Below are 25,958 nucleotides of genomic sequence, written 5' to 3'. Positions count from 1 at the left end.
GCAATGAGCATGCACCAAAGAACTGAAGTCTCTGTGGCTCCTCAAGGAATGTACTTTGGGGCTTACATGGGCGTGGGGCGGGGGGTGCTGGGTAAGGCTGTAACGTCTGTAGTACTCAGCCAATGGGGAGTCAGGGGAGGAACTTGCACGCTAGGAGATAAATTGCCTGCTGTAACTGCCTGTCTGTCAGACACCCGCTCTTGCAAGAATGTTCTAAAGCCTCGCCTCGCTGTGCCTGAGTCTCCATGTCCCTCCTTTGATGGGGCTTATTTCCCACAAAAAAGGCAGTAACGTTGGCAAAAGAAGACTTTAAGCAGTATCCTCACAGCAATCGAAGAATGGAGCTGTGATCCCAAGGGCAGAGGGAGAGTAAAAAAGAAAGGAACTAAGAATTTAGAAGATCCTCACTTCCACCCCATCCCGGTCTAAAGCGGATGTTCGGACCTCTTGGGAGAGAGCATGGCTGGTGGCAGAGAAACTTGTCAGAGTGGTGGCGAGTGGCCAAGAGACTTGGGGGAAGATGTAGGCAGGCTGAGGTTCTTCACCCAGCTGGGAGATCCACATCTTCATTCCTGAAGGTCCTGAGTTCTGAAAAAATAACTTTCCCAGGGTGCCTGGCTGGCTCAATCAGTGGAGTCTGTGACTCTTGATCTCAGGTTTGTGAGTTTGAGCCCCATGTTGGATGTAGAGATTATTTAAAATCTTAAAAAAATAAATAAATAACTTTCCCTCTACCCTTCTAGGCAGGTTCTTGACTGAGACCCCTGTAGGAAAAGACAGATTACTAGTAGAAAAACAAAGAGAAGTTTAATAACATGTATACCTCCTGTATGCATGGACGATACCCCAGCAAATTTAGTAACCCCCCAAATGGCCCAAGCTACCACTTTAAATACCATCTCCACTTAACGACAAAAGAAGATGGAGGGTGAAGAGGGAGCCAGTTGTGGGAGGTTACCTAGCAAAGCACAGTAAAGGAGGGTATGGTTGTTATGCAGATTTAAGTCCTTGCCTTGTTAAATTTCTACAGATTTAGTCTTCCTTCTCTTGCTGGTACAGCTTGGGAGACACCTTTACAAATGGAGATAACCCTCATAAATGTACATGTCCCTTACAAAAGGGCAATTTATGCTCTGTTTTCAGAGCTTCTGTCCCTGCTGGTCCTCAAAAATAACTCGCTCAAGATAATCCTTATACCAAAGAGGCATGCTTTGGGGTGGCAAATTCTGCTCCCGTTCAGCATGGAAATGCTAAAAAGCACCCCAGAGAATCCCCTGGGTTCCAAACGTAGCCTTCCCTGACTCCATTGTGTACCAACAACCCCCTTAACCCCTTTGTAATCAGAATCAACCATTTCAGCCAGACCCCATTCTCTCCAATTTGGTTCAAGGGCAAAAGGATAGCGAAGTGGCCAGGTAACCGTTCAATTAAATCTCATCTAACCCGCTGGAATTATTGTTGTGTTTCTGGGTGGAAGTAATCACCCCCTGAAAATGAAGACCTCCAAGCCAGCAGATCATCAAGTTGCTGGGACAGGAAGCAGTACTTTAAGGAGTGGGTTACGAGGTATCCTAGTGAGAGGAGCCACTTTACTTCTGTCTCTCGGTTCCTGGACCCGTGGCTGTGGGAAAGAGAGCACCACGTGCTGATTCAAAGCATATACTGTATCCTGTAAGACAGAAACACATCCTCCCATGGGTTTGTGTCTCAGATGCCGTAATGGAATCTGCAGTAAGCTATTTTACCCTTCCATTAGGCCAGCCACTACTGGGTGATGGGATATGTGATCAGACCAGTCATTTCCATGGGCATGAGCCCATGGCTCCACTTCTGCTGTGAAACGAGTACCTTCTGATAGAAGTGCTTGTGTGCACCATGTCATGATGGCGGATAAGGCCTTCTGTGATGGATGGTGGTTCTGGCAGATGCATTATGACCAGGGAATGCAAATCCGTGTGCAGAATGCGTTTATGTCTATCCCAGGGAGGATGATGGAAGAGGTTCAGTGTTATCAAGCTGGTACCCGCCCCCCTGGTTAACACTGCCATGTTAGGAACTCAGGATTGGTGTGTGTTGTTGGCTGAGTAGGCACTCAGTGCTTGCAGCAGCCAGGCCATCCTCCGTAAGGGGAAGTCCGTGTCATTGAACTCCATCCCTGCCACCATAGCCATTTCGTTCAAGGGCCATCGAGCGAGCGCTTGGTTGGTTGCAGAAACTAACCAGCTGCTATCCCCAAAGGATGTCATTTTGCCTCCTTGATCACTGGATACTTTCTCTGCGGTAGATTCCCTTTTGTGAGCATTCACATGGGGCACAAGTATCATTATAGCCTGGGCCTGTTCTTCAACGTTCATCCACAGAACTCTTCCCCAGACTTTCTTGTCACCAATTTCTCAGTCTTCTTCCTACCAAGTTCCTGACCATTATCCACTTAACACTTGAACAACAGAACATAAATTAATACAGATACGCAATCCTGGCTGTCTCTCATCCAGAAAAAGTAAACAACCGAATGTACTGCATGAAAGTCTATTCAGTGGAAGGATTTTCCCTCATGGCTGTCCTTCACGGTCACCTCTGAGCAGGGCCGTGGGACTAAAGGTATCCGCCTTCTGACGGCAGCACCCTCTGTTAACCAGGCTTGAGTTCTTCTTCCTCAATCAACTGATGATACGGAACTGCCCATGAGGCTGTAACCGTAGACTGAGGGGGAAGAGGCGATGCAGCGCGAGCCACATGCTCCCTGTAAGTGTCGTCCCTTCTCCTTGAGCCTGGACTCTTACATGTCCCTTCCATCTTATGAGACTGAAGCTGCCTATGCCCAATTTTACGGTTTGGTGGGTCAGATAAAACCCAGTTTGTCATGGGAAACTCAGGCCTGCTGACTCACGGTGACGTATTCAGTCTTTTCCAGGCTCCTTAGCAAGCCAAGGCTGTTTCTCAAAAGGATAATAGTCATCTGTACAAGAAGGCATAAGATTTGCTCTGAAATCCTAGAGGTCTCTGCTGTGATGTTCTTAGTGGTGCTTGCCACAGGGTCACAGATCATCCCCGTTTGTCATAGGCACTCATGAGAGCCATTTTATGTGCTGGATCATAACATCCAAGTGGAAAAGCAGCTTGCACTACAGCCGAGATTCTTTTATTCTGGGCTCCCATAAAAACTGGCAGCCTTACCTGTGACTTGGGAAATGGGTTCAAGTAGCATATACAAATGTGGTATATGTCGCTTCCAAAGTCACACTTCATGGTTCATTAAGGCCCAAAATATTGGCAGTTCTTCCTGGTTGAAGGTGGTGAGATTTGAGCTTGCTTGAAGAATGCATATGACTTTTAAAAAATCATTTACTTTGGGGGCGCCTGGATGGCTCCGTCTGTTAAACATCTGACTCTTGATCTCAGCTCCGGTCTTGATGTCTCTCTCTCTCTCTCTCTCTCTCTCTCTCTCTTTTTAATAAGTTTATTTATTTATTTTGAGAGAGACAGAGACAGCACAAATTAGAGGGGAGCAGAGAGAAAGGGACAGAGAGAATCCCAAGCAGGCTCCATGCTGCCAGCACAGAGCCAGATGCAGGGCTAGAAAACACGAAACCATGAGATCATGACCTAAACTGAAACCAAGAGTTGGACGCTCAACTGACTGAGCCACCCAAGTGCCCCAGCTCAGGTCTTGATCTCTCGGTCATGAGTTCAAACCCCCGCCCCCTCACCCCCGTTGGGCTCCATGCTGGACATGAAACCTACTTTAAAAAAAAGATTAGTCTGAAATTACTTTGGATCTACAGAAAAGTCGCCAGAACAGAACTAAGATCTTTCGTATCCCCTTCACTGAGATTCTTCAATTCTTAACATTTTACCATATTTGTTTTTCCTCTCTCTCCCTGCTTCCTCCTCCTCCTTGTCCCCTCCCTTTGTACACATTCACATATATAAAAACTCATACACTCATTATTGTTAGTCTTTTTCAAACATTTTGAGAGTAACTCTAGAATTGGTGGCCACCACTGCTAGGTATTACGGTACGATTTTCCTAAAATGGATATTCTCCTATATAACTAGCACACAGCTCTCAAAATCAGGAAGCCGACGTTAGCCCAGCACTACAACGAGCCCCTTCAAGTTGTGCCAGTGTACTAACAATAACTTTTTCCTTTTTTGTTCAAGATCCTGTCTACGTATGTGTTGTGTTTAGCTATCCTGGCCCTTCAGGCACGTTCAGTGTGGATGAGTTCCTTAGCCTCTCCCTGGCGTTTATGTCCTTGACACTTTTAAAAAGTATTGACTTCAGATTTTGTAGGATGACCAGCTCTATCTGATGTTTTCTTGTAACCAGACTCAGGTTATGCATTCTTGGCAGGAATGCCCCAGAAATGGAGATATGCTCTTTCCAGGGCATCAGCTTCAGTGGGCAAATGTCATTCAGTCTGTTTCCCCATTGGGGCTTTAACTTTGACCTTGTTGGGTTGGTGTTTGCCAGGGTTCTGTATCATAAATTTACCATTCTTTCCTTTGTAATAAATTATTATTATTTCCTTTGTAATTAAATTATTATATATTGGCTCAGCCAGTTAAGCGTCCCGCTCTTGATTTTGGCTCAAGTTATGATCTCAAAATTTGTGAGACTGAGCCCCGTGATGGACTCTACTGGGACAGAACACAGCCTGCTTGGGATTCTCTCTCTCCCTCGCTCTCTGGCCTTCCCCCATGTGTGCGTGCTCTCTCTAAATAAATAAATAAATAAGCATTAGAAAAATTTTATTTTGTGAGTAGGTATTACAAAATCTCCTTCCCCCCCCCCCCCCGCTTCACTGAGATATATTTGACACTTGACATTATGTACGTTTAAGATGTACAATGTGATGATTTGGTATACGTATATATTATAAAGTGGTTACTGCAATAAAGTTAGTTAAAACATCCATCACCTCACATAATTACTTGTGTGTGTGTGTGAAGACATTTAATATTCACTGTCTTAGCAACTTTCAAATATACAATACGGTATTGTTGACTGTAATCACTATGCTGTACATTAGATCCCAGAACTTCCTTCTCTTAAAATTGGGAGTTTGACTAACATCTCTCCATTTCCCCACCCTTCAGCCTCTGCAACCACCATTCCTTTCTCTGTTTCTGTGAGTTTGGCTCTTTTAGATTCCACATATAAGTGAGATCATACAGTATTTGTCTTCCTCTGTCTATCTTATTTTACGTAGTATAATGGCCTCAGTGTTCATCTATGCTGTCACACAAATGGCAGAGTTACCCTTTTTTATGGTGGAATAATATTCCATCGTATATAAACATTATATTTTCTTTATCCACTTATCCGTTAATCGGCACTTAGGTTGTTTCCATCTCTTGGCTATTTTGAATAATGTTTCAGTGAACGTGGGGTGTAGATACTGAGATAATGACCTCATTTCCTTTGAATATATACCCAGAAGTGGGATTGCTAGTACATAAGGTAGTTCTATTTTTAAGTTTTTGAAACAATTTCTTAAATTTTGATTAAGAAAAATTCTCTTAATCAAAATTCCGCTGACCAGCCTTACCTGTCACTGATGACTCCCACCTTAATGAGTCGCCTCTGTGGGGGTTGCCAAATGCTGGTTCCCTAGTTTCACCATTCTTTTTTACATCCATTACATTAATGTACCCAAGTCTCCCGATCATTCTGGCTCTGCGATGCTGTTCCTGTTTCTCACACTACCCTACATTCTTGGCTACTGGGCCTACTGGCCTTTTCCCCTGCACGGCTTCCAACCTTTCTCATGGGGAAATTGACTCTTGTCATTGACCACGATGTTGATTCTTCCACTCTTGCGAGGGAAGGGAATGGAAGGAAAAGGAAGTTGGAAAAGATAGTGACTACATATGGTTTCAATAGGTGAAACTGTGGGGAGACTGTATCTTAGGCTATGGGTACTACCAAGGTACAGATGTATTTTGAGAACATTTAATAGGTGACCATGGTACATAGTGTATATGCAATGAGAGATGAGTTAATCGCTGCCTCAGAATATATAACATATTTTTGTTCACTTGTTTACTGGTTGTCTTTCCCTTTAGAATGTAAGTTCCGTGAGAACAAAGACTTTACCTTGTCCACTCCTGTTAGCTTTGGTGCCCAAAACAGGGTCTAGCAAAAAGTAGGTACTCAGTTATGCTTTGTTAAATGTGTGAAGCTCAGACAAGTAGTTTGCACCCATATTTTGAAGGTCAGAATAAGGGGACTGTATTTAATTCTCTTTGACAAGGGAAGACTGTCAAAGTCTTTTATAGCAGGATAATGAAACAACCAAGGTTTTCGTAAAATACCTCTAGGGATAATGGGAATGATAGATTAAAAAGAGAGAAATTTGGAGGCTTGTAGTAATTTTAGGAAACATTTATTATCTATATTTTATGGGATGCTTACTTAGAAGTAAAATGATTTTGTTTTTATATCATGCTTTAAAAGATTTCAGGGGCACCTGGGTGACTCAGTAAGTTAAGTATCAGACTTTGGCTCTGATCACGATCTCACAGTTCGTGAATTCGAGCCCCACCCCCCCCCCCCCCCCCGGTCCCCCTTCGGACTCTGTGCTGACAGCTCGGAGCCTGGAGCCTGCTTGGAATTCTGTGTCTCCCTCTCTCTCTGCCCCTCCCCCGCTCATGCTCTTGTGTGTGTCTCTCTCTCAAAAATAAACATTAAAAAAATTAAAAAAATTCTTATCATAGATAATAACATTCATCCATTTCTATAGTGTAGTATACCGAATTTTAACATAATATACTGAATTTATACATAAATATACTGAATTTTAACATAATAATTACAACTTGGTGGTTTTCGCAAATTATTTTCAAAAATGGTTGTAAATGTCAGGTAGACAAAGCTTTAAATATTGGTGATCTTTTTAGTTAATTGCTATATCTTAGTCATAAAAAAATTCGATACAGAGGTGTGTGGCTGGTTCAGTCAGAAGAACATGCACCTCTTGATCTCAGGGTCATGAGTTTGAGCCCCCATGTTGGGTGTAGAGATTACTTAAATAAAAAACTTTTTAAAAATAAAATAAATATAAAAAATTCAATACAAGAAGCATTTATTGAGAGGATTTATGGGTCAGGTACCTGTCAAGGACTCTGTAGTGTTTGAGATCTTACCCTACTTATAAGCTAACAAGTTTGCTTGTTTCATGGCTGTCAGCAGAAGACACAAGACTCCTGGGTCAAAGACAAAGGACTTTATCATCATTGCAAAAGCACTGTCCAGACTTTCATGCTTATTTCCGATGATTTGCCATGCCCCTGCAGTGCCATGAGGCTAACACTGAAGACCCGTCACAAATACCTATATAAACAGCGTGTTGCATTAAAGGAGGGGATCCCTGAGCTCGCCACTCTTTATAGTAAACAGTATCAGCCTGCTTCTTGGCAGAGGAAAGGCATTACCTCATCCTTCAAGATTGCTCACTGCAAACTCAACTCTGAGGAATGGCCTGCGGAAAGAGTGGTCAGGATTTTGCATTCTTGGCATACGCAGAAAGAATGTACAGGGACACTCAGGGACCAAGGAGATGGCCTCTTCCAATAGTACTGTGTTAGTGCGAAAAAGATACAGACTCCTAAAATGAAATTAGGCCAAATCTAAAATACAATTTTCTGTGGAAAAACACTGGAAATATTAATTGGAACTGAGGTATACAACATTACCGGTGCTCCCTCCCCATCTGGATAACACTACTGATGAGATTTGTCATCAGTCTGATATTGATGAGTGTGCGGAAGATGAGTTGAAAATTTAGTGGGAGTAGTTGAAAATCATTATATTAAGTGCTTAAAAATTTATGAATTTAAATTTAACCTTTCTTGGTTGAATATTACTAGACTACAATGGTTTTTTCCAAACGTGATGAAAAAATGATACTTCAGACCATAATAATGATAGTAACAATTGCCACCACCACACCAATAGCAGTGAACATTCCTTTTTTTTTTTTTTTAATGTTTATTAATTTTTGAGAGAGAGACAGAGTGTGAGCAGGGGAGGGTCAGAGAGAGAGGGAGACACAGCATCTGAAGCAAGCTCCGAGCTAGCAACACAGAGCCCCGTGCGAGGCTCGAACCCACGAACCGTGAGATCATGACCTCAGCCAAAGTCGGATACTTAACCCACTGAGTCACCCAGGAGCCCCAGCAGTTAACATTTCTTAAGGGCTTACTATGTGACATGCATCATTCAAAGTGCTTCTGGGTATTAACACACTAATCCTGACAATAACTGTATGAAATAGGCACTATTTTTTTTTCATAAGAAGAAATTAAGGCCCAGAAAGTTAGGTAATTTACATCATATCACATAGCTAGAATACCAGGAAGCGTTCAGCCACCATTAACAGAAACTCTCAACAATTGGTGCGTTTATTATATGATGCAGGAAGACCAGAGGTATGGCGGGCTTTAGAGCTAGTTGATTCAATGGCTAAACAAAGTCATCAGCGAAAATTACTTGTTTTTTTTTAACAGCTCACCATTCATGTACGAGCTTTGCCCTCTGACTGGCCCCACTTGTGGTCACCAGATGGCCGTGGCACTTCTTGGCATCGCTTCCACGCAAGGCAGTGTTCGGTCACAGAGGAAAACTCTCCCCTGGTGCCCTGTCGGTGTCGGAGTGTAAAAAGCTTTCCCACAAGCCCCCAACATATCTTTCCTCGGGTCATTCTTGCCAGAAGCAAGTTCCACACCCTCCCCTAAAACATCTGCCCAGAAGAATGGGATCTCTGTGATGGAGACAAGACAAGAGTTACCCTTGACAGTGGGAATATGATCACCCTGCCCTGATTTCTGTGGGAGATACATGTGAGACTCTGCCAGCAAATAAGGAGGGAAAGGGTTGCATGGGGGGTGCTCCCAGCAGGGTCAGCTGGTCAGCAGACAACGGAAGATAGAAGCACTCTGTCTTCTTCGGGGTCTGCCCTGAAAAGTCTGGTGATTCTCCTTGGGCTTTCGTGGCTTTCTTTGTTGAGCTGACATTTTATAAGCTGGTAGTTGTGGTAAGTTTGATCACATTGACGGAGTGAATCCAGAAAACTGGCTTTCTTTTTACTGTTTACAATAGCCATCATTCAAGGTCGGTAGGAAGAGTTTACAAATACTTAAACTCCTTGCCTACTCAGATTTCTCAAGAAACGGAGTCTGAAAATCAAATACAGTATGGTGGTGTCATGATCCCAAAGAAGAATCCTCAAATTGTTTGGTTCCGGGAACTGTGATCGTTCCTGGGGACCTCAAAGAGCTTTAGTTGATGCCTATTATTCATGGTAACCGTATTCGAATTTTACAAGGAGAAGTGAAGAATATACATATATTAATTCATTGAAAATAATGGTAAACCAATTCTATGTTAATGTAAATAACACAGTTTAAAGAAAAATGAACTTGATTTTTGAAAACAAGAACTTTAATGAGTATAGTGTCATTGCTTTACATTTTTGCAAACCTTTTCAGTGCCCGGCTTCGTGGGGTAGCTGAATTCTCATATCTGCTTCTACATTCATGTCTTATGCTCACATAACCTGTAGCTTCTGGAAAACTCCACAGAACGCTTGGGAGAGCGTGATGGTGGAAAAGGAAAATAAAATTTTAATGCTATCGGGGTGCCAGGGTGGCTCATTTGGTCGAGCATCTGGCTTGATTTCGGCTCAGGTCATGATCCCATCCATGGTCATGGAATCCAGCCCCATATGGAATCCAGTCCTGCCAGAGCATGGAGCCTGCTCAAGATTATCTCTCCTTCTCCCTCTCCCCTGCTTGTGCACTCTTTCTCTCTTAAAAAAAAAAAAAAATCTTAATACTATTATGAAAATAATTTTGACCTTGTGGACTCCCTGGAAGGGTGTCCTGGAACTCCAGGGGTCCTCAGGCCACATTTCAAGAACCCCTATCTCAAAGTATTTTTGCTTGTATGCCTGTGTATAATTTATAATGGGTTTAAGCAGTAGCACAGGTAAAACGGTAGATAGGATATTAAAAGGAGGCTCAAATTGATCATAACTCAGAGAATGGAATTAAGATGAGTACCAGTAGAGCAATATGCCCAGTGCAAGGAATCTGATAATCCAGCAGAGTCCTGGTGAAAACCCCAAAGCATGAGCAGCTAATTCAGAACTTTCCTCACCCTACAGGTCCCTTTGAATCTTTAAAATATAATATGATTTGGGGCACCTGGGTGGCTCAGTCGGTTAAGCATCCAAATCTTGATTTTGGCTCAGGTCATGATCTCACGGTTCGTGGGTTCGAGCCCCCATTAGGCTCTATGCTGACAGTGCGGAACCTCCTTGAGATTCTTTCTCTCCCTGTCTCTTTGCCCTGCCCCACACATGCTCGCTCTCTCTCTCTCAAACTAGGTAGACTTTAAAAATATATATAACATGATTTACACAAAAAGATGTGGAATAACACACATGTTAAAGGAAATATCTATTCTATAAAGCACTTTTAATCTCCGTTTATTTTTTCCAGACTTAAAATTTCCGATGATTTGAAGATTGGCTTTTTCAGCACAGACCATGCTACTCAAACAGATTCCAATGAAATTTTGCCATTGAAAGAGTTGAGTTCATCTACAGAGAAGCTAGTTCAGGTAAATCTGGATTTATTTAGAAACTTCTGAGATTATTTTAAGTGTTGTTTACCTTTATGTCTCTTTCCTTCACAGAATGGAAATGAGTAAAAAAATTTAAATATTAGCATCTTTTACAAGCTGAATTGGATGAGAGCTGTATTTTTTTAAATAATTTGTATACACTACTGCTTGTATTTACATCATGCGCATATATGTTTTGCGAAGTGTGTTGTTACTCTCCTTGAAATTCTTTTGACATCTGTGAACATTTTCTATTTATGATACCTTCTGAGATCAGACGAGATCGTGCGTTTTCAGGCTGGTATAGCCGTAGACTATTTATGATACCTTTTAAAAATTGTAAAATACTTTTGGTGTGTAGAAAAATGTGGTGAATACTACAACGAATAACTTGGGTTACCCATCATACAGCTTTGTCGAATCTTGACATTCCATCATATTTCCTCTGGATCTTTCTTGATTGTTAAGAAACAGCACATTTCATACACATCGCATATCAAGAGTTATTAAGGTCCCTAATCAATAAAACTGTCACACGGGATAGCATACAACTATAAATACTCTTGTGTCCTTCTTTCTGTTTTTTCACTCAACAATATAACTTGAAAATCATTCCATATTGATACATAGTTTCCTTGCCTATTTCAAAAGTACATCATATCATAAAATGTGCATCATTTATTTAACTATCCCTCTATTAATGGACGTTTTGGTCATCTTAAATCTTCTACTGCGATGAATAATTCTGTACATACTCATAAGCCAGCAAATTTGTGGCATAAATTTAAAAGTGGAATTTCTGAGTCAGAGGATGTATCCATTAGTCACTTTGAAGGATATTGCCAAATTGCCCTACACGGAGATTGTATCAATTTACACCCCAACTCATAACTTTTGAAAGTTATTTTCTTACATACTTGCTAATTTATTGTCTTTCCTAATGCCTTCAGAACGGTTTTATAACTTCATTTCCTTTGCAGTTTGGCGCGCCCGAATGACTGACTTCTGGTCAGTAGAATTAGATGGAAATATTATGTGGCAACTTTGGGGAACCTTCCTTAGTGAACAGTTCATGTGCACTCATTTTGTGCTACTTCACTCCTTCCTCCACCTCTTCTCCCTACCTCCCTTCCTTCCTCCTTCCCACTTTCCTTCCCTTCCTTTCCTTCTTTTCCTTATTTCTGTGCCTAGAACATGGGTGCTAACGTTTGTACCGTGATTTTGAGGCAGTGCATGCAGCGGAGTGATTTTGAGGCAGTGCATGCAGCGGGGTGATAGAATGGGAGGGACTTGTGTCATTTTCACCACTGATTGCCCACATCAATTTCCAGTGAAAGAGAAATAATTTCTCATTGACACTTCTGTTATTTGGAGTTCTAAGATATAGCTGAACCAAATTCTGACACAATATGCTTAAATCAGATTAAGAGTGTTTCCTCTATTTTTAATTAATAAGAGGCTTTTAAAAAATATCATGAATGACTGGATTTGAATGCTTTTCATGGATCTACTGAATCATATGGCTTTTCTCCTTCACATGATGATGTGGTGAAAACTGATTTCTTTTTTTATTCCCGTAATCTTTTTTTTAAATTTGTTTATTGTTTAATTTACATCCAAATTAGTTAACATGGCGCAACAATGATTTCAGGAGTAGATTCCTTAATGCTCCTTACCCATTTAGACCATTCCCCCTCCCGCAACCCCTCCAGCAACCCTCTGTTTCTTCTCTGTATTTAAGAGCCTCTTATGTTTTGTCCCACTCCCTGTTTTTATATTATTTTAGCTTCCTTCCCCTATGTTCATCTGCTTTGTATCTTAAATTCCTTATATGAGTGAAGTCATATGATGTTTGTCTTTCTCTAATTTCGCTTAGCATAATACCCTCCAGTTCCCTCCACGTAATTGCAGATCGCAAGATTTCATTCTTTTTGATTACCGAGTAATATTCCAGTGTGTGTGTGTGTGTGTGTGTGTGTGTGTGTGTGTGTACATCTTCTTTATCCATTTACCTGTCAATGGACATTTGAGCTCTTTCCATACTTTGGCTATTGTCAATAGTGCTGCTATAAATATTGGGGTGCAGGTGCCCCTTCAAAACAGCACACCTGCATCCCTTGGATAAATACCTATGGCTGGACCATAGAACAGTTCTATTTTTAGTTTTTTGAGGAACCTCCATACTGTTTTCCAGAGTGGCTGCCCCAGCTTGCATTGCCACCAACAATGCAAAAGAGAGCCTCTTTCTCCGCATCCTTGCCAATATCTGTTGTGGCCTGAGTTGTTCATGTTGGCCATTCTGACAGGGGTGAGGTGGTATCTCACCGTGGTTTTGATTTGTATTTCACTGATGATGAGTGATGTTGAGGAAAACTGATTTTTGAATAGTAAACCCGGAATGAACCCAGCTGGACCATAATAATTCTTTCTGCTTTCTGCATCATTTGCTATCATTTTACCAATGATTGTTTTCATTTATGTTCCTAAGAGATTGTCCTGTAATTTTCTTTTCTTCTTACACTATTGTTCAATCTTGGCACCAGGGTCTTAGTACCTTTATAAAATGAGCTGTGAGATGTTCCTGACTCTTTTCTCTGGAATAATTGACATGAGGTTGGAATTACCTGTTTCTTTATTTGTTAGAAGTCACTTGTAAAACTGAATGTGCCTACTTTCATTGCTATTTTGATTTTGTTATGGATATATTAAGGTTTTCTTAAATCTTCTTGGGTCAGTTTTGACATGTTTTTCTACCAAAGTATTCAGAACGGCAAATTTTTAGATTACTGTCTTCTCTTATTATTCTTAAATCTTTATTGTATCTGTAGTTATATATTTTAAAAAACTATAATTTTGTCCGCACACTCGTTTTTCCCTAGATGAATCTTGGCAGTTTTATCTATTTCATTAATTTTTTCAGAGACTCAACTTGTAGATTTATTAATCCTCTCCATCATATCTTCATTTCTAGTACATAAATTTCTTATCTTTATTATTTAATTTTTGCTGCTGTTTGGGTTCGCTCTGTTTTCCTTTGTCTAATTGCTCGAGTTGGATCTCAGTGTCAGTTAGGATGGCATATCACTCTATTTTTAGAAAATGCAACTATCGTGGCTCCCCTGCTTACACTCTGTACCTCTGTCTCCCCAAAATAAATAAAACATTAAAAAAAAAAAACTTGAAGAGGCACCTGGGTGACTCAGTCGGTTAGGCATCTGACTTCAGCTTGGGTCATGATCTCATGGTCCTTCTGTGGGTTCGAGCCCTGCGTCAGGCTCTGTGCTCACAGCTCGGAGCCTGGAGCCTGCTTCAGATTCTGTGTCTCCCTCTCTCTCTGCCCCTCCCCTGCTTGCACTCTGTCTCTCTGTCTCCCCAAAATAAATAAGACATTAAAAAAAAATTTTTTTAATAAAAAATAAAAAAAAAGAAACTGCAACTATCGTGCCTTAATCCCATAGGTCAGTTAGAGTTAGATAATCCATAGTTGGGGCAGTAGCTCTCTGTTGTTATCTATATACCAGACTTGTTTTATTTTTTCAAATCTCCATTATTAGTGCACGGTTTTGCTTTCAAATTTCTGACCTCATAGTAGCAAGATTGCTGTTTCACTTCCAGTCTCCATTTGCTGTTCATGGAGGAAGGAGAAGAGGAGAGAAGTAGAGGGGGCGGCAGCCATGTGAGGAAAGCAGAAAACCCCATAGAAAACCCCCGCTTGTTGATCGTTGGCCTTAACCGTATCCCTTGACCCCTTTAACTGGACGGGGTTCTAGAGAAGTGAACATTTTTTTTTAATGTTTATTTATTTTTGAGATGCAGGGGAGGGGCAGAGAGAGAGGGAGACAGAATCCGAAGCAGGTTCCAGGTTCTGAGCTGTCAGCACAGAGCCTGACGTGGGGCCCGAACCCACTGACTATGAGATCATGACCTGAGCCGAAGTCGGACGCTTAACCGACTGAGCCACCCAAGCGCCCCTAGAGAAGAGAGCATTTTAACTAGACATATTTCTGTTCCAAAAAGTCCTGGTCCTCTCAGAAAGGAAGAACCAGTGTAATGGATATTGGGTTATCAGCTACCAAAGCCTATAGATCATTGTTTTTGAGGCCTCCTCTTTTCTTTGATAAGCATTTACAGTCTTATATTTCCCATAAAGTACTTTTTTACTTTCATTCCACAAATTCTGAAATATAGTATTTTTATTGGTATTCATAATACTAATTATTTTTATTAGTTATTGCTATTAATATTTATCGGTATTAGATTGAAATACTCTAACATTTCCAAGTATGCTTTTTAGTTGTTCTTATGTTGTTGATTTTTAACTTCAGTCCTTTGTTGTCAGTAAAAACTCGTTGTGAGACAAATCATTTGGTGTTTGTTTGCAACTTGTGTTCGTGTGAGGTCGGTCTTTGTCATTGTGCCCTGGATATGGGAAATTAAAGATAAGCTGCACTTGTTAAGAGTTGAGAGCGTATATATATGTATGTATGTGTATATGTGTATGTGTATATATATGTATATGAACATATATGTATGTGAATATATATGTATGTATATACGTGTATGTATATATGTATATGAATCTATATGTATGTGAATCTATATCTATATCATCTATATCTATATCTATCTATATTTTTACCATTCTCTTCAATACTAATATACCTATATCAACATTCTTTGATATAGTGTTTGCCTGATAAATCTTTCTCATTCTTACACTGACCTCATTTCTGTGTTGTGCCTTAGTACGTCTTTTACAAATTATATATGGCAGGTTTTAAAAATCCAACCTAAGGGCTCCTGGGTGGCTCAGTCAGTTAGTTAAGCGTCTGACTTTGGCTCAGGTCGTGATCCCACAGCTCGTGAGCTTGAGCCCCGCATCGGGCTCTGTGCAGACAGCTCAGAGCCTGGAGCCCGCTTCAAGTTCTGTGTCTCCCTCTCTCTCTGCCCCTCCCCACTCATACTCTGTCTCTCTCTCAAAAATGAATGAACATTAAAAAAAATCTTTTTAAACATTCCTATATATATTAAACTAATAAGAGGTAAAACTAGTCTTTTATATTTGCTTGGATATTTACTATTTCCAATGCTCTTCACTCTTTCCTGAAAGTCTAAGTTTCCAGCCTGTAATATTTCTTTTTAGCCTGAAGGAATTTCTTTAGCAATTCTTGTCTTGGGCAATGAATTCTCATAGTTTTCTTTATTTAAAATGTTACATTGATTATAGCATTTTTGACTGATATGTACTTTTTTACTTTTTGCTGTAACATTGCGCCTCTGACTTCCATGCTTTCTAATAAGAAAACATCAATCATTTCAAAAGTTATTCCCCTGTATATACTCGTTTTCTTTTCTGACTGCTTTCAAGATTTTCTTTTTGAGGCGCCTGGCTGGCTCTGTTGGTAAAGTATGCCACTCTTGATCTCAAGGTCATGATAGGGCATAGAGTTTACTTAAGAAAAAAAAAAAAGTGTTGTTTTTTTTTTTTTACCTTTAGAGAGAGAGAGAGAGGGACAGAGTGTACACATGAGGGGAGGGGAGAGGGGCAGAAGAAGAGAGGGAATGAGAGAGAGAGAGAGAGAGAGAGAGAGAGAGAGAGAGTCTTAAGCAGGCTCCATACTGATGTGGGACTCAATCCCATGACCCTGGGATATGACCTGAGCCAAAATCAAGATTTGGGCACTCAACCGATGACTAAGCCACCCAGGTGCCCCTAAAAAAAGATTTTCTTTTTACCTGTGGTTTTCAGCAGTTGAACTGTTATGTACCTAGGTGTGGTTCATATGTATTTATCCTGCATGAAGTTTGTTCAGCATCTCGAGTCTATCTTTCACCAAATTCGGGAGCTTTTTGGCCATTATATCTTCACAAAAACACATTGTATGTTTTGATGACGATCAGAAATGATTCTTAGTCACCATGCTAGTTATATATTTAAATGTTTGGCTAGTAAATTCACAACAAATATGAATTTTTTCCTATCTTTTCTGATTTAAAATCCACATCTTGGATGATACTTTTTGAGGTGTGATAAAGGGTTGTTGTTAATAACCCAGGTATTTTGTTCCATTTAGGAAGAAACCACCAGGAACCTTCTCTCCCTTACTCCATTAGCATATGTTAATTTAGCAAGTTAACTGGAGTTCTCCAATGTGCACCATATTTCAGAGGTATTCTTAAAAGGCAGGACAAGCCCCTGACCACATTCCAGACCATATGCTCATGTTGGGGAGGAGAAATTTTTATTGACCCTTCAATATTCATCTGGCTGGTCTAAGAATCAGATTGATGTTCGACAGATTAACAGGAGAAAATCAAGCAATTTTGTGACACGTACACCCCCTGCATATATGGGAGAGACCCAGAAAAACTGAGTAACGCTGAAATGGCGGAAGCCGTCACCTTAAATACCACCTTCAACTAAACACAAAAGAAGATGTTGGGGGAGGTAGGGCACAGTTATGGGAGGTTACCAGGAAAAGCTCAATAAACAAGGGTATGGTAGTTATTCAGAGTTAAGTCAACATAAGACTTTCTAGGGGAGTCTGGGTGGCTCAGTCGGTTAAGCATCCCCCATGATCTTGGCTCAGGTCGTGATATCATGGTTCATGAGATCAAGTCCCACATTTTGGGCTATGTGCTGACAGCACAGAGCCTGCTTGGGATTCTCTCTCTCCCTCTCTCTCTACCCCTCCCCTGCTCACGTGCGCTCTCTCCCTCTTTCTCTCTCTCTCTCTCTCAAAAATAAATAAATAAACTTTAAAAAAAAATGGTCTCTAAAGATTTTGTGTCATGCCCCTCTTGCTGGTACAGCTAAAGAGACACCCTTACAAGTGGTGATTTCCCTTATAAATGTAAATGTCTCTTATAAAAGGGAAGCTTATACTCAGTTTTCAGAGCTTCTCCTGTGTTTGCAGTTTCTTAAAAAGAATCAGCCTAAAATAATCAGTTTGCCAAAGAGGCTTGCTTACCTTGCGGTGGCAAAATTTGCTTCTCTGTGCCCGGAACCAGGCAATGTGCTAGAACCTTTACACAGAGCGCCCTTACTCTCTACAATAATGTAGGTTTTTCCCATTTTTAGGTCATTAGATCTCTTCAGGTGGATTTTGGGTTCCTCAGAGAATTGCTTCAGCTGAAGTTTGAGGACCGTCTTAAAGAGGAGTCTTTCAACCTGTTCACTGCTCTGCATGACAGGATCCTAACAATCGAAAAACACTATCAAGAGGTACAAACTCTCTCATTTCCTTTGTTTTACATGGCTTGATCGCCTGCTTAGGTAGATACGTACTGCAGTTTTGAATTTAGCAACTCATGAGGGCGATTTTATTTGCCTACGTTGTGTCTCATAGAGTAGATAATACAAATAGTAGCTTTACTTTGTGTCAGAAACTTTGTGAGTGCTCTGTACACAAATTAATTTAATTCTCACACTCACCTCATAAAGCAGGTGCAATTATTATTATCCTTCTTTCACAGATGAGGAAACTGAGGCCCAGAAAGTTTAATTCACTTGCTCAAGGCCACCGGTTAAAACAAAACATCAGGGTTTATGTTCCCAGCCAGCCAGTTTGATGCTTGAGATCTGACTCTTAAGCACAATTTTGTATCCTTATTTGTGCTTATTATCTCTGTAGGAGCCAAAGGCTTGAAAATTCTGCTGTTTCAAGGAATTTTCTAAAATCTTTGGTCAGGTTAGCGTACGTATCTGTCATTAAGAACAGGTATGGGGGGGCGCCTGAGTGGCTGGCTCAGTCAGTTGAGCATCCGACTCTTGATTTCAGCTTGGGTCGTGATCTCAGGGTTTTGGGATCGAGCCCCATGTTGGGTTCCACACATGGAGCCTGTTTGAGAGATTCCATCTCTCCTCCTTTCCCCCTGGCCTCCACCCCTGCTCTCTATCTCAAAAAAAAAAAAAAAAAAGAACATGTACTGTTACTTCTCAGCTATAAAACAAAAATCTCATCTCACCATTCTAAGAGCCACACTAAGCCTTTTAAATTTTTTTTTTTAATGTTTACTCATTTTTGAGAGACAGAGACAGAACACGAGTGGGGGACGGGCAGAGAGAGGGAAACACAGAGTCCAAAGCAGGTTCCAGGCCCTGAGCTGTCAGCACAGAGCCGGACGCGGGGCTGGAACCCATGAAGCATGAGATCATGACCTGAGCTGAAGTCGGACGCTCAACCGACTGAGCCACCCAGGCGCCCCACACTAAGCCTTTTAAATGTGTTTCCTCCTTAAGTCAATGCTTAAATGAAACCTGATCACCCCTAATCTACAGATAAGGAAACCGAGATGCCAAGGTCAGGTAACCTGCTTCAGGTCAGACAGATTGAAAGTGGCACAATGATACTGAAATCCAATTCTGTCTGACTCTAAAACCTAATCGTTGTTTGCACTCCATGCTGGAATAAGAATTGACATCAAAATCAAGATTTGTGAGTTTTTTTTAATGTACTATCTTTCATTGTTATCCAAAACAGTGGTCAAGTGATTTGATTAATCAGAAAATCACTCTGGTTGATGGATTAGTGGCTCTAGATTTCTTTTTATGCGCATATCCTATTCAAGAGGTATAAGGACCGGGACAAGATATGAATCATAAGTAGATTTTATTACTTTTAAAAGCAGTTCCAGGAAGACACTAAAAAGATATGTGAAGCGAAAGAACGTGTTCAGATGATCTGTATTTATTTTATCCATGTGAGCTCTCTATTGCCTTTGGTTAAGTGTAAGTAAAAATTGACCGCAGTGTAATAGCTTTAGTGTAGGAGAAATGGTTGCAAATTGAAGTGTTCACAAGATTTGTGATGATCTGAACGATGGTTTTATATGGAGTCCCTTAGTAGGTGTGAGAGCTATATTTGAAGCTACATTATGGTGCTCATTGTATTTATTTTTTGGTTTGCAGAATGAGGACATCATAAGAAAATGCTACAATCAGCAGTTGGCCGATGCCATAGCTGTTATCAAAGGAACGTACAAGGTGGGTTTTTAGTGCCGTCACGGACCGGGCCAGCGTCACATCCTGGGATCGCACAGAGTGGGGCTCACTGTGGGGTCCCCGTCCGTGTTTTTGGCTTTGAAGAGCTGTTTGCTCAGTTTTCAGGTCACTGTTCACACGCACATTAAGTTGACCAAAATGCCACTTTATGGTGACAGATGTAACTTTGCAGACACTGGGAAATTCCATCCTGGTATGCGGGTAAGTGAGGGAATAATCCAAGGTTTGTTTGGTGAGCGTGCAGTTGGAGGGAAGGCTGGCTAGCCTCAGAGGGTTCACTGGGTCTGTGGTAAATCCCGATGAATCGTCTCTGACTCTCGGTCGAGTCACTTTTCTTTTGATGAGGACTCATCTATTCGCCAGGTACGGTGCTTCATTCTCCTCCATAGTGGGAAAACTCATCGTTTTCCGTGCTTACCCTGCAGGCTTAGGAAGGACCTTGTGCTTCTTTTAGATTTTATAACTGGAGCCTTGTCTTTCCTGTCAATAAACCTCCGGAAGAAATATTTTTATTGTGGCAAACTGTGCGTTGATTACATGCATTTTTTCCTTGACACTTGCCACATTTGTACTTAATTATAACTGCTTGTTCCGTGTTCTGGTCCACACCAGACTGCAAGCCTTAGGAGGGCAGGGATGCTGTGTCTTACTCACTGCTCTGCCTGCCTCTTAGCAGGCCCGATGTGTGGTTAGCGATCAGCTAATATCTGCTAAACAGGTGGACGGCTGCCCACATTCGTGGCAGACACTGGTGACTCAGGAGTGATTCTCGCTCTTCCTTTTTTTATTAGCGGAAGCGCTTCTCACTTCTCTTCACAGTATTAACGGGCCCAAATGGTGGGCCCTTTCTTTGCCTGCGCCCTTTCCAGATACGGTGGGAACACGGGCAAGGTCAGGTCCCTGACCAACGTGAGCTGAAGCTAAGTGGGCTCCGAGGTTATTCTTGGGCGCGTAAAGCCACCCGTGGGAAGAAATACCCTTCGTTTTCTTTGCTTGACACGTTGCCTCCTTCTGATGCTCGGGATTGCCGTGGCCAACCGAAAACGAAGGACTGAGACACTTTGGATGGGCGACGTACAGGTGGCAGAGTGAAAAGATGGAAAGCACTGGGCTCGTGGATGACATCACTGAACCACTAAATAGCCCCGGACTCGCTCTGCCCCTTGGCCCTTCCGTTTCCAGACACAATTACCCCTCTTGCTGTTCAAGCCACTGTTGGCTGCCTGTTCCGTAACCTACAGCTGGACCTACTGCTCTGTCAGCAGCCTCTCTGACTCTGCATCAGTCGTTTGCTAAAGTGGCTGGGACGGTGTCCCACTCACGTGCAGTGTTACCTTGCCCCTCTTCAACAGAGAGGAGGAGCCTGACTCCCCCTCCTTGAACCTGGGCTGGCCTCAGTGCCTTGCTTGTCTGTAGCCAAGGTGAGGGCAGTGATGCCAGCTCGGAGACCAAGTCCAGAGAAGCCTTGAGGCTCCATCCTTCTACCCTTGGAATGTTTTCTCCGGCTTCACCCTCTCCGAATCCAGCTGCCGAGCCGCGAGAGGCCCAGGTTTTCGGAGGACCCACGTGTGGACACTAGGTCCACAGGCTCACGTGGGCTCAACTCCCCAGTCACGCGGCCCCCGGCCACTTCGTCCTTCCGTCTGAGGTCCCGGGCAGTATGGAGCAAAGACAAGCCATCCCTGTGCCTGTCTTAACCCCCTGACTCACAGAGCCTGTGAGCACGAGGAACAGTTGTGGTTTCGAGCCGCTAAGTTTGGGAAGATGTATTCTGCAGCAGTAAATAGAGGGGACGGCTTCCTTGCACTCCCATCAGTGAGCAGTTTCTGAATTACATTTGTTGGGTGACAGAGTTCTGCCAGCATAATGTAGCATCATGGGTAAGAGTTAGCGTAATGTGTGTTTCAGAACAAGGACCCTGCAGTCAGGCTACTTGGGTTAGAATCCTGGCTCTGTCTCTTAATCGTTCGGCGACCCGAGGCAAAATACCGAACCCCTCTGCCTCCATTTCCTCATGTGTCCATTGGGGATCATAGTAGTACCTGCCTCCTACGCTTGTTACGAACATGAAGCGAATTGATCCTTGTGAGGCCCTTACAACTGTACCCGAGTCGGTTAAGTGTCCGACTCTCGGTTTTGAGCCAGGCCACGATCTCACGGTTCGTGGGTTCAAGCCCGATAACAGGCTTTGCGCTGGCCGCAGGGAGCCTGCTTAGGATTCTCCCTCTGCCTCTCTCTCTGCCCCTTCCCTGCTCACACCGTCTCTCTCTCTCTCTCTCAAAATAAATAAATAAACCTTTAAAAACACATAAATAAATAAACACTTTCACATATTCATGACAGTCCTTGGTACTGGTAAATTTTTTCCGCTCTTTTATCATCTTAGCATTCAGGCTTGTATCTTTCTGTCCACTGACTGCGGACTTCAGATACGATAAAGCGCCCTTAGGATATCTATAATGATTATCAATATATATTATGTTGGACAATATGAAATTGCCACTTTTGGAGCCCGAAATGTCAAATATCGGCAATTTCATATAGTTCACCATAATAAAATACTTATTTTAACAAATAAAGGCAGCAACAAACTGCGTAAAATATTAGGCTATATAATAACTTAATATTTTATTTTTTTTAATGTTCATTTATTTTAGAGAGAGAGCATGCGAGCGATAGCCAGGGAGGGGCAGAGAGAGAGGGAGACACAGAATCCAAAGCAGGCTCCAGGCTCCAGGCTCCAAGCTGACGGCAGAGAGCCCGATGTGGGGCTGAAACCCACGAACCGCACGATCATGACCTGAGCCGAAGTCAGATGCGTAACTGACTGAGCCACTCAGGTGCCCCAGGTTATAATAACTTTAAGTCAAATAAATTCATCTTCGATTTACATGTTCAGTGAATGCTGTGTGCTGAGATATGCTGGACACTGACGTTTCAGAGATGGAAGAGGGGCAAATGGAGGAAGATTATACACAAAACCATAATATACTTTGTTCGGTGCAGAGAAAAACACGTAACAGGAGTTATGTAAATTCCACAAAGGGAACAATTATTTCTGCCTTTGTGCTTTGGGAAGGCTTCACAGAGGAGGTGATATTTGTGGTAGGTTTTAAAGTAAGCTCTCAGTTTGTAGACAAGAAATGGAAAAGGATTCCAAGTAGACAGCATAGTGTATATTAGTCAGAACGTTTACAGTGGCAAGTTATACACATAGCTAATTACACTGGCATTAGTTAAAAGAATTTATTGGTTCATGTAACTGAACAGTGTAATGATAGTAATGACTTCAGGAAAAGCTGGATCTAGGTGCTCAAATAATGTTATCGAGCAACCGTCCATCCCCTGCTTCTGCCTTCTTCTCTGAAGGTTTAATTTCCAGGCAGATCTTCTTCCCCCCAGAGCAACCTTAGCGCATCTCTTTCTAAATAGTTCCTACAAGAGTCTCAAGGCTGACCCTGACCAATCTGGCCTAGTGATTCTCCCCCGCCCCCACCGCAAGCCAAGCCAGAGTGACCTACGCATCTCAGGAGATGATATTGAGGACAGGGTTTACCCAAATGGAAAAGAGAAGTTTTGCTGCCTCAAGGAGGATTACTGGGGAGGCAAAACTGGTTAGGCAAACTGGCTTCCCACGTCCCATAGCATGTGAAAAGGCAAGTAGGACCTGGTCGGTCACTGACCATTTCATTGCCCTACATGGTAGCTAGGAGCCATATGTGGCTATTAAAAATGAAGTTGAAATCAAATTAAAAATTCAGTTCCTGGGTTGCACCAGCCAGAGGTTATCCAGCAACATTCTGTGAAACTAAGTAACAGGAGAACTCATGAAAGTTTGCACAGGTATATTTCAGTTATTTATTTTATTTTTCTATGTGTGTTAACAATAGTAAAAGAACAGTGCCTTACTGAGTGCTTTCTTTGTGCCAGGCACCATGCAAAGGTGTTTAGATACATTGTTTTATTCGGTCTTCACATGAGCAAGTAGCAAGAACTGGGGCCCCAAATCGAATCCTCACTTCCTAACGTGGTAATAATAGGAACCATGTCGCAGGCTCGTATTCTAACCTAGTGCTCTTGCTAATTAGAAGGCAAATTAGGCTGCTACCAAAGTGCCTATGCTCTCGGGCTCATCCAAAACGTGGTGCCCAGAGATGAAGTCCAAGTATCTTTTGCTGGTTCAACTGCATGATATGAGCATTTGAAGTGGGCAGTAGGATCCTCCTTGGCTAACCAGGGAAACGGAGGCATGGCTACATTAAGCAACTTACCCAGAGCCACAGAGCTGGTCAGCAGTGGAGCTGGGACCCCAATTCCCATCTATGTCTCTAACGTGGTTCCACAGAAAATGGGAAATGCTTGGATTTTCTGAGCAGGAGAAAGAGAGGTGCCTTTGTACCCTTCGGGTTGGTTACTCCTGTAACGGTGTTAATAGCACATTGGAGAAATGGAGACTCAGGTAGATACACCATCTGGGAAGACAGAAACCGCGAGGAGTTTCCTCAGTGCCAGGCACTGTGCTTAGCTTTTAATAAATGTTTCTTGGAGAGAGACGGAAGGAAGAATGAGAAAGAGGGAAGGATGGAAGAAGGGCGCTATCTGTGGTTTAAGGCAGAATGTTGGGTAGTGGAGGGAGGGACAAAAGGAACCAAGTTCTGCTCTAGATTAAAAGCATTAAAGAGACGAGGTCTCACTAAATGCAATCTGTGGGGCTCGTTAGAATCCTGATTTGAACAACTGTCGGAAAATTTGGAGAAATTTTAATATGGACTGGCTGTTAAATGACATTAAGAAACCCTTCGTCAATTTTGTTAGTGTGATGGTGGCATTATGATTCTGTAGAAAAAAAAAAAAAAGAAGCAGGAGGAGGAGGCGCCTGGGTGGCTCAGTCAGGTAAGCGTCTGACTTCAGCTCAGGTCATGATCTCACAGCTTGTGAGTTCAAGCTCTACATCGGGCTCTCCGCTGACAGCTCAGAGCCTGGAGCCTGCTTCAGATGCTGTGTCTCCTTCTCTCTCTGCCGCGTCCCTGCCCGCACTCTGCCTCTCTCAAAAATAATAAACAAATAAATAAAACATTAAAAATTTTTCTTAAAAAGAAGAAGGAAAGAAACCTTTAATTATTAGAGATGAACTGGAAATGTTCAGGGATCAATGGCAAGATGTGTAGGAGTCTCATAAAAATATGTAAGCACAAAACGGGTAGATAAGTGTGTAACAGACTATTATAATTTTCTCTACTTTGGCATATGTTTCATCATAAAAAAGTAGATATATTTGAAAAACGCAGGCTACTGCTTTGGTCCTCTTTCATAAAACCCTCCGATGGCTTTTTTAAAATTATTGTTATTTTTTTAATGTTTATTTATTTTGAGAGAGAGAGAGCTTGTGCAGATGGGGGAGGGGCAGAGAGAGAGGGAGAGAGACCATCTCAAGCAGGCTCCACACTGCCAGCACAGAGCCCAAGTGGGGCTCGAACTCACAAACGGTGAGATCACGACTCTCCGATTTCAAGAGTCCCGTGCTTAACAGACTGAGCCGCCCGGCCCCCACCCCGCCCACAGTGCCTTTTAGAGTTCAAGGTGGAGTCCAAGCCCCCGTGCTTGGTCTATGCCTTCCAGGCCTTGGGTGACCCTGCCCCGTTGGCTCTCCAGGTTCATTCTGCTGTAGCTTTCGTACCCTCAACCCTGCCAAGTACGTTCCTGCCTCGGGGCTAACGCCTGGAACCATCTGTCGCTCGTGTTCATCTTGTAGCTCAAATGGTGCCTCCTCAGGCTCCCTGTGACCGCCACCACCCAGGCGAGATCTTCTATGCCAGTCTCTCCCTACTCCATCATCCCATTCTGTGGCCTTCAGAGCAGTTCCCCTGGCGACAACTGTCTTCTTCATGTTTGTTTACTTATGAGAGTTCTGCTTCACCCCGCCAGACTTTATGCTTTGGGAGGGCAGCTGTCTCGGCTCCATACCTAGAGGCATGTAGCAGGTGCTGGACAAACATACGTTGAAAGAATAAATACATCAACAGATAAATGGGGAAGGGCTTTCTGAGCATGAATCTTTCCACAGAGACCATAAAGGAAAATAAAAGTAGGCATAAAATGAAAAACTCTGCACAACAAAAGCAAGGAAAAGCAGTTGGAAGACAAATGAAGAACTGGGAGGTGCAAGTAACCTATGCAAATAACATATTAACATTCCTAACGTATTGAGGCCTCCTACCAATCATACAGATAATGCCGAATAGCCCAGTAGAAAACGAAGCAAAATATGTTCAAAAGCTGTTAAAATAAAGATATCCAAATGGCCAACAGACTTATAAAAAA

At 42.3% G+C, this 25,958-nt stretch overlaps 1 protein-coding gene across 2 annotated transcripts in view; it reads left to right on the top strand.

Moving 5' to 3' along the window:
* CB4H10orf67 (chromosome B4 C10orf67 homolog) overlaps nucleotides 1-25,958 on the top strand; it is a 161,874-nt gene that overhangs the window by 5,562 nt on the left and 130,354 nt on the right. For both annotated transcript variants that reach the window (XM_049624696.1, XM_049624697.1), the window contains exons 2-4: nucleotides 10,510-10,630; nucleotides 17,715-17,858; nucleotides 19,545-19,619. In XM_049624696.1, coding sequence (XP_049480653.1) covers nucleotides 10,510-10,630; nucleotides 17,715-17,858; nucleotides 19,545-19,619 — 340 coding nt within the window. The remainder of the gene's footprint in view (nucleotides 1-10,509; nucleotides 10,631-17,714; nucleotides 17,859-19,544; nucleotides 19,620-25,958) is intronic.

The sequence above is a fragment of the Panthera uncia genome, chromosome B4 (genome assembly GCF_023721935.1).
Source record: "Panthera uncia isolate 11264 chromosome B4, Puncia_PCG_1.0, whole genome shotgun sequence".
Classification (NCBI taxonomy): Eukaryota; Metazoa; Chordata; class Mammalia; order Carnivora; family Felidae; genus Panthera; species Panthera uncia.
Note: the sequence above shows the minus strand (reverse complement) of the source record. Positions and strands in the feature narration are given on the sequence as shown.